This window comes from Carya illinoinensis, chromosome 3, assembly GCF_018687715.1.
Source record: "Carya illinoinensis cultivar Pawnee chromosome 3, C.illinoinensisPawnee_v1, whole genome shotgun sequence".
Taxonomy (NCBI): domain Eukaryota; kingdom Viridiplantae; phylum Streptophyta; class Magnoliopsida; order Fagales; family Juglandaceae; genus Carya; species Carya illinoinensis.
This window is the reverse complement of record NC_056754.1, coordinates 21208295-21224619: the sequence shown is the minus strand read 5'-3', so window position 1 is coordinate 21224619 and position 16325 is coordinate 21208295. Positions and strand designations below refer to the sequence as shown.

Here is a 16325-nt window from a genome sequence, read left to right as displayed (position 1 = left end):
CACTGTTACTGTGACAACATTGTTCTATGTTTGAGTATTAAAGTTGTCAGGTTGATACGCTTCGAAATTCCATGTCTCATTCCTGCTTCGTTATGATTTGGCAACAAATTAATTAAGGAATTATTGTTATAAGTATTATATCCAATTGTCCTTTGGAATAAATCATCTGCGGGACACCACATGTTTGAAGTAATGAGGTGATACTATAGTATTTATTAAACAAGGAGATTAATAGTATTCCTTGTTTAATATTTGATATATATGGCATTGTTTGACTTATTGACTCTTTTGAGTTTTGACCCCGAAAAAAAAGTGGGCCATGATGGCTTATGTTGTAAATATAACAAGAAAAGAGGGTACTTATTTGAGGATTCGAAACTCTTATTCAAAAAACTGTCTCATGGAATCGACGAGAGTCTATTTGCTTTGCATATTTTCCTTTTGTGTTTTGCTGCTTTTGTTCGAACTTCGCTTTATATCTTCCTGTGTGTACTTCTGCTTTTCTGCTTGCTTCTTCTTCTTCGTTTGTCTTTGCTTTGGCATTTGAGTTTGTTCAAGCTCTTTTCAGAAGCTTTAACAATGGCAGCAGATATTATTCACCGTCCCATGGAACAACTCCAAGACCTTGAGTACTGTATAGACTCTAACCCTCCGTGGGGTATGCTCTCTCTCTCTCTCTCTCTCTCTCTCTCTGTATGTTAATATTGTTTTTATTGGTGTCTCTCTTTTTTTTTTTTTTTTTTTTTTGAGTGTCAAGGCACGCGTGAGAATGAAATGGGCTTGTTGGTCTTCATTGATCAGCAAACAAGTTTCAATGTCTCTCTCAGAGTCTCTTTCCACTTTTCTTCTGTTTTCTAGCTTAAGGTTCTTGCTGGGATATTCTGTTGAAGAGAAATGAGCATCTGGGTCTAGAAGTAGTGCGGTTCTGCTATACTAATGGCTGACAGTAGTGTGGGGATCACCTGTATCTCTGCAAATAGAAATCAAGGGACTCTGGTATTCAAACTTTATCCCATTGAAGGAGAATATATACAAATAGTCGTATACACACATTATACATACGCATATATATATATATATATATATATATATGTCAAAATCCTAAAAGCAAAATTTTGTGTTGGGTTAAGCTTGATGGTAAATACCTAGCGGTTGATAGATATTTTTTTTTCTTTTTTCTTTGGATGAATGGTGACTTGGTGAGAGCCATTGGGAAGACCATGTTTTAGCTTTATCATCGAGGATTGAGAAAAAAAAAATAAAAATAAAAAAAATTTGAAATTTGAATGCTTATAATATTGACTAGTACGACTCTTATTTTTTCTGTTTTTAAAGAAGTTCTGGGAAACGTTAAGGCAAGAAGAATAAACGAAAATCTTTGAAATGTAATAGTGGGTTGGGATTCAAGCAGATATTGTGACTCCCAAGCGTTTTGTGTTCTACGTAACTTTTGTAGGACTTTGCAAATATTAAATATAAGCCCTTCTACTCATCATCCCTATACCACATATATTTTTTTTCTCTTTCCAAATGTGTAGTATCCGGATGATGAATAGAAGAATTCATTCAGTTTAGCAAAAATAAAATAAATAAATAAATAAAAATAAAAAATCATGTGTGGTGTGTAATGTAGAAATGATGAGTAGAAATTTTCATTAAACTTACTTTCCACAGTCATTGCGGGTCCACAACTTTTCAAGTAAAGGACCTAATGGCGTAATCAGTAATGTATTGTTGGCTATGCTCCTTTCTTAGTCCCACATGAATAGGAAGTAAAGGAGAGCAAATGCCTTAGGCCTATAAATAAGAGGCTTAGTCTCTTATTTTAAGTACACCAATCAAATGCTTAGCTAGTAACTTTTGACTCTAATTAAATTTCTCTATTGTCCATTTTTTGTAAAAATGGGAAGAGGTGTAGAGTTAAAGTTTTGCTAGTGGGGAAAGCTTTGTGGGTGTGCCTGGGGTGAAGAGAAAATTTGTGTGATTGTAACAATTTTTCACATAGTGGATTTTCTTCTTTGGGTCTGGTGGTTTTTCTCATGTTTAGGAGTTTCCACGTAAATATCTTGTGTTGTTATTATTTCTTTATTGTTCTTGTTATTCCTGCAAATGGTAGATCCTAAAAGGGGTGAATTTGAAAGGTCCAAATTCTCAACAATTGGTATCAGAGACACTAGGCTCTTTTTGTAGGGGTGAGGTTTTGGTGTATTAGTGTTGATACGTACAGTTTAAGGAGGTTTTGTCTAGCAGATTGGAAATTATAAGCGTGCCCATTATAACCCTCCAATCTTTCCTGGGAACTTACTTAGTGAGATACTATTCATTTCTACAGTAAATTCATCAAAACAATGTCAGGAAGTAAGGCTTCAAATCCTATCAAATTTAAGGTAGAGAAATTGGTTTACAAAAGGCGTTGAAGGGTAGATCAACGTCTGAAGTTAGCAGTGATACAAGTGACTGGTGAAAAGGCTAGTACAATGAGTGGAGTCGACAAGTGGCTCCAAGTCAGTAAATGGAGATATTGATATTGATTCTAACGTTGTGTCCCTCTCCATGAAAAAAGGGAGATGTATATCATTATGGCATGTTGCTAATTATCAAAGTTGTCATGATAAAGGATGTGTTAATATTAGCGGGTCCACTAGTTTGCACACAGGCATTGATGCAGGGTGTGTGGTGGAAATTCATGTCGATGGCTGATGAACTTTCAGGAAAGCCAAACGTGAAAGTTACACCATAATTTTCAATAAAGTTGTTTTCGATATGAGCCGAAATGAAATACTTAATTGGTTTATTTTGAGTGGGTATGCTTTTATAGTAAAGCATAATAGCAAAAGTTATGAAGATCTTCATTGAGGTGGAACTTGGCTGTGTGACCAGTTAAAGTCGCAAGGTGGAACTATGCTCCTTTCTTAGTCCCACATGGATAGGAAGTAAAGGAGAGCAAATGTCTTAGGCCTATAAATAAGAGGCTTTGCCTCTTAGTTTAAGTACAACAGTAAATGCTTAGCTAGTAACTTTTGACTCTAGTTAAATTCCTCTGTTGTCCATTTTTGTAAAAATTGGATGAGGTGTAAAGTTAAAGTTTTGCTAGTGGGGAGAGTTTTGTAGATATGTTTGGGGTGAGGAGAGAAAATGTGTGATTGTAACAATTTTTCACATGGTAGATTTTCTTCTCTGGGTCTAGTGGTTTTTTTCCCATTTAGGAGTTTCTACGTAAATATCTTGTGTTGTTAATATTTCTCTATTTTTCTTGTTATTCCTGCAAATGATAGATTCTAGGAGGGGTGATTTTGGAAGGTCTAAATTCCCAACATGTATACCCTTTTACCATTCAGAGCAAAGCTTTTGCTCTTGATTGTGGGATAGCTTACAAGAATAACTCAATAGGGTTGGCATTCGTGACGAGCAAAGCTTTTGCTCACTTGTGGGGTTGCTGACAAGAAAACCTATAGGGTTTGCAGTCGTGACGTCTCATAATTTGATCTCTAGTAATTGATTTTATATGCTTTGAAGGATCTCAAAGATTTTTTTATATGGGCATTAAGTTGAAAATGTAGTTTAGCCATGCATGTGTTGGGAATTTGGACCCTACAAATTCACTCCCCTAGAATTTACCATTTGCAAGAATAATAAGAAAATAAAGTAATAACAACACAAGATTTTATGTGGAAAACTCCCAAACCGGAGAAAAAACTACCAGATCCAAAGAAGAAGATTCACTATGTGAAAAATTGTTACAATCACACAATTTTTCTCCTCATCCTAAATACACCCACAAAACTTCCCCACTAACAAAACTTTAACTCACACCTCTTCCCCTTTTACAAAAAAGGCCAACAGAGAATTTTAACTAGAGTCAAAAGTTACTAGATAAGTTTTTTTATTAGTGCACTTTACCAAGGAGGATTAATCTCCTTTTTATAGGCCTTGGGCCTTGCTCTTCCTTCACTCCTAACCCATGTGGGACAAAAGTAAAGGAACAAAACCCAACAACATGTTTGTGATCATGCTATTGATATGGTTGCATTACATTTTCAGTCATAGAAGGATCATTGTGACATCAATATTATGTAATGTTCCGGATTGCATGATTGTAAAAAGGTGGAGAATGAGATTCCATATTGCTAGAGAGGGAGAAGTTCAAGTCATTTATAATGATTCTTAGATGCTCCATTTGTAACGTTGAGTAATCTTTCTAGAGCATGGGCCGAACAATATGGATAATATCCATATTAGTAAAATATGGATAGATTTAAGAAATAGGAGGAACTTTCAAATTTATATTTTCTCTGACTAAGGCAGTCTCATTTTACTTTGGATGCTTTTCCGACATTCCTCAATAACTTAGGTATATGGATTAGGAGATAGGCTTTCAACTGGATATTGAGCACTGCAATTTTTTTTTTTTAATTAGCACCGGGTGTCGGGAAATAGTCCCGACTAATCTCAAGAGTGCACGAGCCCTCAGCAAGGACTTTTCCTCAAGTGCACTACAAAAAAATAGGTGATAAATACTTGTTTGCTCCCAAGTCCAACTGCTCTTGTTAACAGTCTATAAAAAAGCTCTACAGGTATTCAGTGTTCTTTTTTTTTTTTTTTTTATCAGTAATCAATAAGTTTTATTCATAAGAATGGGCAAAGCCCAAGTACACAGGCATTCAGTTATATTAGTACCTAATGATTTTCTACTCCAGTTGGTGTTCAATATTGTGTTATAATATAATAATCCTTAAAAAATTGTGCCTGCTGTAGGTTTTCCTTTTGAAACCGAGCTAGAAAATTTACCTTCATGATTCAATATACTAGAGGATCTGCCTCAATTATAAGCTGACTTCCTACGCATTTATGATCCCATGGGACTTAGAACAGCACTAATTTTTCACTTAAAAATCGAAATGTGAAATCTGTTATTTTGTTTTTAGGCAAGTTCAGATTGCTTTTTATTCTTAATCTTTTTTTTTTTGTTTTTTGTTTTTTTGCAGCTGAAACCATCTTATTAGCATTTCAAAACTACATTCTAATGCTGGGCACAAGTGTTATGATCCCCACAATGCTCGTCCCTGCAATGGGGGGAAGTGATGTAAGTTGGTTTTCTGATAAACCACCTATACTTCCTCTCGGTTAAGTTTCATGACCATGTTCATCGATGTTCAATTGATTTAGAAGGATGCTACAGGCAGGTTTTTATTTTTCCTGATTTACTTGAAGAGCCTATGAAGGAAACTTAGGACCCACTAATCGTTGGGTCCCACTCGTAATTATATGTTAAACCACTGTTTATAATTTTTTTAAAAGACCATTATTTTTCTTCCCTTTTCTCAAAGTTTACTATAGACTGCACACTTGTAACAAGGTATGGTTGAATTTTGGCCTAAAGAAATTGGTAGCATTATTTAAGTATGGTAAATCGGGAGTTCTTTTATCTAATCCTTTGTTTTTTTTTTTTTTTTGGTCCTTCAATCATTTTCTTGCTCATAACCAGGGAGAGAAAGCACGAGTTATACAGACTCTCCTCTTTGTGGCTGGCATCAACACACTTCTGCAAGCACTCTTTGGAACTCGGTTGCCAGCTGTTGTTGGAGGCTCCTTCGCTTATGTCATTCCCATAGCTTACATAGTAAGCGACTCCCAATTGCAACGGATTAGTGATCCTCATGAAGTAAGTCGTCCAGTCTTCCCCTTCTCTGTATTACAGGTTGTTTGGGGATCACATGAAATGTTTCAGAGTTTATTCAATAGCATGAAGAAGCATTTCAATGTTGATAAAGCTGGAGGGTTATTATTGTCTTCCAACCTGGACCATCATTATGAAACCACTCTGGAATGGCCAGAGTTCTACTTTTTGTCCGACGTATTTCTTAAGGACATACCTAGGCAGATTGTAAGAATGTAAGCTTCCTAGTACAAGAAAGGTTTTTCCATGATTTACCGAGACTGGCCTTTGAGAGGAAGAGGAAACATGGAGCTTCAATACAAGTATACTTTGCTCAGTGGAGTCACCACTTAAATGACAGAAGTCATGTTAAAATGCATTATATGGGAGAGATTATTATAATTGCAAATGAGCAGGCATGATGCTATTCTTAAATCCTACTTTAACACTATGAATAGAGGAATGAAATGATTTTATTTAACTGTGGTGTCCAAAATTGCCATAAATCCATAAGAGATCCTTCTCTGAAAGTCTGACTTTATTCCCTTCTCAGAAATTTTACATATTAACTTTTTTATTTGGTAGGGTATTGAAAGAGATCTTGCCATGTGGTTTGCAGAGATTTTTACAAACTATGCGAGCTATCCAAGGAGCTCTAATTGTAGCCTCGAGCATACAAATAGTCTTGGGTTACAGCCAACTCTGGGGCCTCTTTTCACGGTAAGAAGATAGCCCTCAAAATTGTGATGAAATCATTAAACTACTCATAAGTATTTTACTTACTATATTGTAAGTGTTTTCTTTACAGATTCTTCAGTCCTCTTGGTATGGCACCTGTGGTTGCACTGGTTGGCTTAGGATTGTTTCAACGAGGATTTCCTGCGGTATGTATTTCTATGAGAAGGCCCTTAGGGTATTCAGTGGATTGAGCCTCATAGAGGAGTTTCCATTCAATGTAATAAGCACTTCTTGGGTCCAAAGTTCATTGCAAGATGATTGCAAGTCCTAACATCCAAGGCTCTATATTATAGTTTATCACAGATCATGTCATCCTTTCAGGAACTTAGGAACTAGAATTTTAAATCTTAGGTCTACTTTTTTCATAATGTATTATGCGATTTGTCAACTGGGACATATATCACTGCCAAAGTCACTGAATCATAATCTGCTGAAAATTGAACCTCATTCCCTTCGTTGCTTAATGAGCACGATGCTCCTCTTATTTGATTGTGCTCACTGTACCAGATGGAAAGCTAAATCTTCTTCTTTTTCATTACTGTTTCACCCTTTCTTTTATATTTATGTAACTAATTGCTGGAAGATCCTTTTCAGTTGGGCAATTGTGTGGAAATTGGGATACCAATGCTGTTGTTGATCATTGGATTGTCACTAGTAAGTTTAGTGTAATTCTTGGGCAATTCATTACTATCTTGATAATTTCTTTCCTTCAATATAGAATGGGTTTTATGATTTGCAGTATCTAAAGCATGTGAGGCCATTCAGAGATGTCCCTATTTTTGAACGATTCCCGGTGTTGGTATGCGTCACGATCATTTGGATCTATTCCCTTGTCTTGACTGCCAGTGGGGCTTATCGAGACAAGTCCCTTAGAACTCAAATTAGTTGCCGCGCAGACAGAGCTAATCTTATATCTACTGCCCCTTGGTAGTGTCAAAAACCAACTCTGGTTTCTCTCACGTCAGGCTATGTTCTATTTTCCCTCTGGTTTTGAAATTTATTGTGATTGTAGGTTCAAGTTCCCATACCCTCTGCAGTGGGGTCCACCAACATTTTCAGCTGGTCATTCATTTGCTATGATGTCTGCTGTCCTTGTTTCAATGGTTGAGGTATGTATTTATTCGTGTATGCCTAAATTGCTATCAGACTAATGGTCCACTATATCCCTTCCTAGGAAGGGACTAATTATGTAAACAGTTCTTTTGGTTGTCTTTTTTGTTATATGGCTCAACATGTCCAGTTTCATTAGTTACCTTTTTCTAACGTGTATATTCAATGGCAGTCAACTGGTGCATACAAGGCAACATCTAGGTTGGCAATTGCTACTCCCCCTCCTGCTTATGTATTGAGCCGTGGCATTGGTTGGCAAGTAAGCTGTTCTGACACATTTGTGACTCCTTGTTGTGGATGCACTTCTCCCTGAGTTGGATTCTTATCATTCAAGATATTCAAGTAGATTTACTTCATTGGGTCACCCGTCTTCTTATACAACACATTTTAAATTGCACACATCAAGCACAGTTTTCATGGTCACATGTTGCTTTGGATGTTCAGTTTATTAAATTGAATTTTATTTAGTTCCACCATTTCACTTGTTTGAGAGGGCTGAATAGTTTTGGTTTCTTATTTTTGGCAGGGAATAGGAATTTTGCTTGATGGTCTGTTTGGAACAGCCACTGGTTCAACTGTTTCTGTGTAAGACACTCCTAGATGAGCCGTAGTTGCTGGCTTGTGTTCTGTTCCATTGTGTACGCATATAACTTGACAGGAATCATGATCACTTTTTCAGGGAAAATGCTGGGCTCCTTGGATTAACTCGGGTTGGAAGTCGCCGAGTAGTTGAAATTTCCGCTGGCTTCATGATATTCTTCTCTACCCTAGGTTGGTATTATCCTTTTGAACAAAGCAATTTGGGCATGGTTGAATGGAAAGCACTTCCTGATTGTTTGCTCTTTCAATTCATTGGCACATAAGGGCTTTTGTTTTGAGAATTCACATTACGTGCCAAGTGGTGAAAATTCATTTTCCACTTATCTGTTCAGACTGGAACTGAAATTTTTCAGTCTTTTCTCGTTTTTAAGATTAGTTGGGATTTTGTTCTCAAACAACCATGCCAAAAAAGAAGTCTTTCTCATTTCCTCCCTCTTATCAATAATAAATTCTTCTTTTTGAGTTCACATCATTCTCTAGTTGTCAACTTTTAATGTTTCCCAATAACCATCGAGAAAAATTCCTGAATGGTTCATTCGCTCCTTCATCTTTGCAGGAAAATTTGGAGCTGTGTTTGCATCTATACCCTTCCCAATATTTGCTGCATTGTACTGTGTTCTCTTTGGGCTTGTGGGTATGTCATTGATTGGTAAACTCAGTTTTTCCATTTTTGGATTGTCAGTGCCTTCACAATAGTTTGTTTCTTTGTATTTCAGCTTCGGTTGGATTATCATTTCTTCAATTCACAAACATGAATTGCATGAGAAATCTCATCATTACTGGGCTTTCACTGTTCCTTGGGATATCTGTCCCTCAGTTTTTCAATGAATATTGGAATCCTTCACGCCGTGGTCTGGTTCATACAAACGCTGGATGGGTGAGTAAGTTCTCCATATAACTAATAGCCTAGTGATTATCTAAAGGAAAATGATTTATACAGTCGTGTGCAAATATCACGTACTCCTTTTAAAAAGAAAATATCAAAATATCAAAACTTTTAATTGGCTACTAGAGATTATGGATATGATTGTGAAACATTACCTCTTTGCAGTTCAATGCAATTATCAATACCGTATTCTCGTCTCCTCCAACGGTGGGTTTGATAGTGGCAGTGTTTCTGGACAACACGTTAGAAGTAGAGAAGTCAAAGACGGATAGAGGAATGACATGGTGGGGTAAGTTCAGAAGCTTTAGAGGTGATAACAGAAATGAAGAGTTCTACACTTTGCCATTCAATCTCAATAGATTTTTCCCACCAACTTAGACAATGTTCAGAGAGAGCCCAGCAAATCGAGCTAATTGATTTAACATGATTTTTGTGTCTTTTGAGCTTGTGTAACTCCAAGATCATCATGACAACATGTCTTTGCAGATTCTAGCTATCACAATATTTTTTGTGGGCCATATGTCGTGAAATGGTCCGGATTAGAATTTTCTGTTCATCATTTGATCCATGCTTAGAATGCAATAAGAAGGGAAATTGATTCTCTCTCTTTATGGGTTTGAGTTGATTGTCAAATTTCAGCATTTGGGTGATGTTTTATTTGTAACATTCAAATGATACAATTTTAAAAATTAAAATTTTATCTTTTAAATTAACTATGTTATAGAAATATTTTAATACCGTAAAGTTAGTAAAACCTTTAAGACTACTCCATTCAAAAATGTATATTCCATATTAAATTTGATAGCCCCATCGGAGAATTCCCCAAACTAAGTCAAAGGAAAGCCCATACCTATTGACAGGCGAATGATTGGATTAGAATATTGAGAAATGTTGAAGTATGTTGTAAATAGTAATGAAAATATATATAAAATGTAATACTAAATTAAATAAATAGTAATGAAATATATTAAGAAGTGTTAACATATCCTCAACAACCAAACCCGGCATAGCCCACCAAATTTAACCATAACAATTGAAGAATTAATTATCAAAAATAAATAACCCAAAGTCTTTCTTTTGGACTTCACATATTTGCCTGGGTTTTATTAAGAGATCTTTAGCACTTACAGGGAGTGTTTGAAAAAGTACAAAAGATATTAAAAAATAAGTCAAATGTTGTAAATATATGTATTTGTTGGTGGTGGATGATCACGTAGACTATTCCTAAACTAATGTTTGGCACCTGTACAGTAATCCGGACATATGCCAGAGGAAATAATTGAGGAGTGCAATTGTGGAGGAAACATGTGGGTCACGGCCAACCACTCCATAATTTAAAAATTAATAACATAGTTTTTAAATTTATTAGTGAATACTGTTTTTGGGTTCAAAAATATTATTTTAGAACCAAATTATTATATAATTTAAATTGTAAATTATAATATATATATATATATATATATATATATATAACAATAACTTAAAAATTGTTAAACTTGTTATAAAAGTTTTAGACTTATTCACAAGATTATACATTATATTAACCTCCTAAACCAAACTTTATTTCAGACTATAAGGTCATACAAAGGTTGCAATATGAGTCTGTTACGAGTACACATAAATCAAACTTATATATATACAACTTTCTTAATATATAAAGCATGTTCTCATATTTCGGAAAGATCAAAAAACAAAAAAAAAACAAAAAAGCATTTTTTGAGCGAAAATTATCAGTACCTTTATCCAGTCCCTAAGATCTACTGTCTATTCTCAGCAATAAAAATTATTCATAATTTTCTCTATTGTATTATATTAGAAGTGTAGAAATCTAATATAATGTAAAATCTTATGAACAAGTTTAATATTCTTATAAACAAGTTTAACAAATTATAATGAATTTTATTACACATAAGCTCACACTACACAACACATATTTTTTATTTTTAAAATTTTTTTTAATTTATTTTTCTTAAACTAATTGAATTCTTTTACTTATTATTTATATATTAAATATTTGTTAAAATAAAAATATATATATATAGTATATGATATATGAACTTATATTTAAAATTTTTTAATTGTAATATATATTTATAGAAAAAATCTAGTTACATGTGATTCTATGCATAAATGTGCGCACTCATCTAACGTAATTGATCAGAAGTGAAACTTTAATAAAAATAATATCAATTTAAATTTTGAATATAGAAACAATAATATTATTATGTAGATTGATACATAAATTTACTTATTCATAACAAAACTCTTATTTATATATATACAATTTGTAAGATAAAAATATATATTTATAAATGTAAAAACATAAACAGGAGCAAGGTAGGGGGTCACATTCAGGGCAGGTGGCCCCACCACTAATATCTTGCGAACGAAAAGGCAGTGTGGTGCGAGGCCTTGCTACCCTCCGTTATCTAGTGGGCAGCAGGTGGGGAAGATGAGGGATCCACCCAGCACCCAAGATGGTGAAAACCCGCACTCCACCCCTGCGCGAATGGGCAGATAACATCTTTATAAATAAGTGAAAAATTTTAAATATAAGTCCACACCATATATCACTTTTTATTTTTTTTAAATTTTACCAAGTGTTTGGTCCATAAATAATGAGTAAAAGTATTCAATTAATTTAAAAAAAATAAATCAAAAAATATTTAAAATAAAAAAAATAGTATATTTAATATTTATATGTGTAGCAAAACTCTATATATATATATATATGATTTACCTATCAAATATATATATATGATTTACACAATATTTTTTTCACAACACTTTATACAATTGTATGTTCAAAGCGATGAATATTTTTTGTAAAATAACTTAAAAATAACAACACTTTACAAAAATATTATAATCTTAAAACATTATTGTAAAATATATTGTATAAAGACGGTGCTACTCTGCTGCCCAGAGTGCACCGCTCCTTTTGACCGCACAGCAAAATTTTTTTTTTTTTATTTTTCTTTTCAGATTGTTTTAATATATTTAAACATTTTAAAAAAATATAAAAAAAATATCAATACACTTAAAATCACTTCTTTAATCACTAAGTTAAAAAAATATCAAAAAAAAAATTTGTGACCAGCCTTCACTTTGAGGGGACACGGGGAAGGGACATCCTAGCATTTTCCTATTGTATAATATTATGTGTGCATCTTTATCGTGTATAATATATATATATATATAAATACTAGTTTGCTCACTCATTTTGCCTTTAACTTTAACCATTCATAAATATTAATTCTTTTTCTTAATAATTAAGAAAATGACTACTATTTTCTATATTTTTTAAAATATTTAAAATATGTTTCAAAAACATTTAAAAGAAAAATAAATAAAAATATAAAAAAGTACAAACACACTACACCCAACTGAACATCCAAATAACAACATCTATATATATATTTATATGTATGTAAAGATGATGCTACCATTCAATCAATATGTACCGCTAAGCGTGTCCCAAGTGTGTATATACATTTTTATTTTATTTTTTCTTTTAAATATTTTTTAAACATTTTCAAATATTTAAAAAATATACATGAATTCATTAATAATCATTTTTTTAATTATTAAGAAATAAAAAACAAAATATATGAAGAGTCTAATTAAGGTGCAAGACAGTATGTCATTTTTCTATAATAACAACATGTGTTCGTAAGAAGCCTCAGACAGAGCCAGTCAAAAATTTGACATCAAAATAAATTCAGCCGGTAATTCCAACTAAAAGAGACTAATCCTCATCGGCTTCATAAGAACACAATAAAAACGCCGACTTATACATAGCATTATTATATATATAAACATATTGAGATAAATGTAATCGCAGAAATCGGCTCCATAGACCAACGGCATCAGATCCACAGATTCCTATCAGCATACGAAACATGAAATCACTCTCGGTCCAATCATAGCATCGCCGGTCACCGCCGTTTACAGCTACCGGCGACGTGGCATCGGACCCTAAATAAGTATAAATAAAGCATAAATTAAATGGACCCATCAGAGACCCGTTTCAAATCAAACACACACACAGAGTGAGGGAGGACCGCACGATCCCGACCGATGAGCGACGCCAAACGACGCCGTTCCGAAGAGGAAACGGATCGGAGGTACCGTTACCGGTGGATGGGAAGCGTGGAGTTTTCCCCAAGCTGTGTGCTGATTAAAGTGTCAAACGGCACTTCCTATCGATTTCGGGAATTCTTCCTCATCGGGAAAAAAATAAGCTTTTCGAACTAAGATTAAAACGTATCTGAAGACCCTAGAAGCCATCACAACACGATTGCTAAATTTTGGCCACCGTATATGACGATACCTGATAGTTGATACCAGCCGCTTGAAGAAGAGGTGAGAGAGAGATGTGATGTAAAGGCAAATAGAGGAGAGGGCATTATATAGCGAAGACGATCAAAAACCCTAGTTTCTTTTATTGTTAAACGAACCCCAGTTCCCCACTAGCGGCGCACGAGAGCGTATTTTTCGGGCCTATTTCGTTGAGCTTAGACGTTACGGGGGCCCATTTGAATGGGAACCAAAACAATTGTCACGCACCCAATTATGAGCTTATAACTACCAAGAGATTTTATTGAAAGAAATTTATAATTTGACTTAGTTTTATATTGACTTAATTTTATATAATATATTAAGTATAATTTATAATTAAATTAATTTTATAATCTAACGTACAATATTAAATTATTTTAATTTATGAGTTTGTTTTTATAAAAAAAAAATATGACTAAAACATTTCTTATTATTAAATAATGGTCGATGTCAACAAATTACTTGTTTTGTAATTTATTATAGTTCCATATATGTATAAAAGATAAATCCTCTCAAACTAATGTAGCGTGATATGATATATTAAATATGGTCTTTAACAAAACATAACAATATAGCATACTAGATCAAATTGTGTCAGCTTGTTAGAGAATTTTGCAATTGGACATTTCAAGGTGATAATAATATCATTAAAATGATATTCTTTTAATTTTGAGTTCTAGTATAATTTTAATTTCAAGTTTGGAATAAAAATAGGATTATCTTCTAGGTTAGAGGAAAAATTTCTAATTTGGTGGATAAATATAATAAATGTGCATTCATTCTAGATGCCTTTTATATTAAAAAAACAAAAAGTTCTTTGAAAAGTTCTAATATATTCCTTAAAGATATAAGAAGTACATGTCTATTGATGATATTAAAAAACATGTCATCCCCATTTAAATTTGTCAAACCTCATTTGGGCGAAATTTTATTCTTGGCATAATCACCATTTACTTTTACAAAACTGCTTTAGAGCGGTCCAGCTGTTTTTTAGGGATTACCGACTATTAATTGTAATTCGTCACGTCAACGATTTCACACAATTCACATGAGGATCATCACATTCCCGAACATTCCAGTTGAACACTCCCCTGGCAAAACTAGATCTCTTCTTCAGAAACTTAGCCCAGTCGAAGAGTCGAACGTCCCTCACAAATTTCAAATCCATTGAACGACCTAGTGTTGTTAGCCAGTCAAACACCCTAGTGCCTTGGTGTCTACTTAACAACCGAATGGTTCAAAAACTTAAATTTACAAAGGAAGCTTATTGAAAGGAAGCAATTAGACATGAAATTTAAGGATAACAATCTCAAATCATTTATGTGTCTTCTCCAACAACATAATTGCAACTTCAGTCGGGGTCAATTCAACTGCCTTAAATTCCAAAGATCCAGATATGGTTGTATTCCATCTTGTTACAGAAGAAATAAATTATGCTGCAATGAAGGCTTGGTTTTCCATGAACGATTTTCAAGGAGTGACTGTTGAGCTTTAAAAGTTTGAAGACATCAATTGGCTAAATGCTTCTTATGTTCTTAAGTAGCTCCAAGACACCGAAACATAGTGCTATTACTTTTTGGGCAATAATGATGATGGCCGAAGTCCAGTGAAGTTTAGAAACCCTTTTTGAGTTGCAAGATCAGGTCTTTTTGCTGAAAAATCCACTTTTTGAGTTTTTGAATGGGAGCAGGACAATGATGCTACTTCTCGGTTTTTAGAACTTATGAGACAAATTTGTTGATATTTTAGTGGGTAGAGAATGTACATGTACATGCATGAGGCTTCAAGGGGCTGCGATAGGCTAGAGGCTTCGAGGGGCTTCGACTCAAATATAGAGACGAGGGGTTTGCGAAGAAGATGACTCGAATGAGGGTCTCCATCGGGCTATCCCTTACAATGCAGTCACATTCACTTTTCAATTGACCACCTACGTGACGATCATTTATTGGTAGGTTATTTTTTAGTATAGGACAGACGAATCGAATCTAAGTTTTTCTCTTATTTTCATAAACAGTTGTAAAAAAGAGTAGTAAATTTAATGGCTCTTTTGATGTGGCCTCCTTGATAACCCATTTCAAAGACATTAAGCTAATATTTCACTGGTTTCCGTATTTACTAATTTAAAATTATATCCATGCAAAATGTTCGGATATTTTATGTAACAACCTAAACTGCAAGGCTTCGGTTAATTATGCAGTTTAAATAAAATATTTTGAATAATAGTAAGATTTTTGAGTTAATATAAGATGAGATAGTTTATAAAAAATATGTATTTAAATAGTAAGATAAGATAAAATAGTTTTAACTTTTTAGAGATTTTATAAAATGGTAGGTCCCACCAATTTTTGAAAAATAATTAATTATTAGGTGGAAAACATTACAAATATATTAAAAATAAATAATATCTATTATAATTTAAAAACTTATAAATATTTTAATTTTCTCAAAATATATTTGTTGAACTCAAGGTTTCAAGTTTTGTATAATTATATATCTACACATAGATTTTGATGATAACAAATGAATTCAAAGAATAAACGAGTCTCAAGCTCAATTATTGTCTATACAATGGAGTCAATCACATCAAGAAAACAAGCATGAGCAAGAAGGGAATAAATTTACATTAAAGTCACAGATTAATGTTGTAAATCTCTTAAAAATTCAAAATTAGGATTAAAGTTCAAAATTAATATTTTATCATAAAGTATTAAAATACATTTTCTACATGTACATGAATATTTTGAAAATTAAATTTGAAAATTTTGAAAGATGATTGATTGTCATCTTTCATGTTGAACTCAAGGTTTCAAGTTTCATGTGATTATAAATCTACACATGGATTTTGATGATAACAAATAAATTCAAAGAATAAAGAAGTCTCAAACTCAAGTTGTCTACACAATGAAGTCAAGCACATCAAGGAAACAAGCATGAGCAAGAAGGGAACAAGTTCACATTAAAATTATAGAGTAATGTTGTAAATCTCTTCAAAAT

The 16325-nt window shown here is 33.4% G+C and overlaps 1 protein-coding gene, 2 long non-coding RNA genes and 3 other non-coding genes across 7 annotated transcripts; 1 reads left to right on the top strand and 5 right to left on the bottom strand.

Moving 5' to 3' along the window:
* Positions 1-405: 405 nt before the first annotated feature.
* Positions 406-9597, top strand: LOC122303763 (nucleobase-ascorbate transporter 1-like). Of its 2 annotated transcripts, none has more exons than XM_043115709.1 (14): positions 406-658; positions 4986-5083; positions 5486-5662; positions 6276-6376; positions 6465-6540; positions 6989-7048; positions 7134-7321; positions 7407-7503; positions 7677-7763; positions 8031-8089; positions 8184-8275; positions 8661-8738; positions 8821-8985; positions 9156-9597. In XM_043115709.1, exons 1-14 carry the CDS (start codon positions 580-582, stop codon positions 9260-9262), a joined length of 1464 nt encoding a protein of 487 aa, XP_042971643.1. In that variant the 5' UTR covers positions 406-579; the 3' UTR covers positions 9263-9597. The 2 variants fall into 2 exon arrangements, with proteins under 2 accessions (XP_042971643.1, XP_042971642.1); XM_043115708.1 differs by having other exon boundaries at positions 410-658; positions 8821-8981.
* On the bottom strand, positions 8502-9285 carry LOC122303764. Its single transcript, XR_006240816.1, has 2 exons — positions 9146-9285; positions 8502-8957 (listed from the first exon to the last, which is right to left on the bottom strand). It is a non-coding gene; the product is annotated as an uncharacterized LOC122303764 (long non-coding RNA).
* Positions 9598-12664: 3067 nt separating the features above from the next.
* LOC122305948 lies at positions 12665-12755 on the bottom strand. The gene has a single exon (XR_006241375.1). It is a non-coding gene; the product is annotated as a small nucleolar RNA snoR77Y (small nucleolar RNA).
* On the bottom strand, positions 12723-13426 carry LOC122303761. Its single transcript, XR_006240815.1, has 2 exons — positions 13324-13426; positions 12723-12968 (listed from the first exon to the last, which is right to left on the bottom strand). It is a non-coding gene; the product is annotated as an uncharacterized LOC122303761 (long non-coding RNA).
* Positions 12821-12968, bottom strand: LOC122305956. The gene has a single exon (XR_006241382.1). It is a non-coding gene; the product is annotated as a small nucleolar RNA snoR2/U65 (small nucleolar RNA).
* On the bottom strand, positions 13156-13224 carry LOC122305959. The gene has a single exon (XR_006241384.1). It is a non-coding gene; the product is annotated as a small nucleolar RNA U49 (small nucleolar RNA).
* Positions 13427-16325: the final 2899 nt, after the last annotated feature.

Coding starts and splice junctions, on each gene's coding strand:
- LOC122303763 (XM_043115708.1), top strand. CDS start 580: ATGGCAGCAGATATTATTCACCGTCCCATGGAACAACTCCAAGACCTT. Junction 7,504..7,676: donor TCCTTGTTTCAATGGTTGAG/GTATGTATTTAT, acceptor ATTCAATGGCAG/TCAACTGGTGCATACAAGGC. Junction 8,739..8,820: donor TGTTCTCTTTGGGCTTGTGG/GTATGTCATTGA, acceptor TTTGTATTTCAG/CTTCGGTTGGATTATCATTT.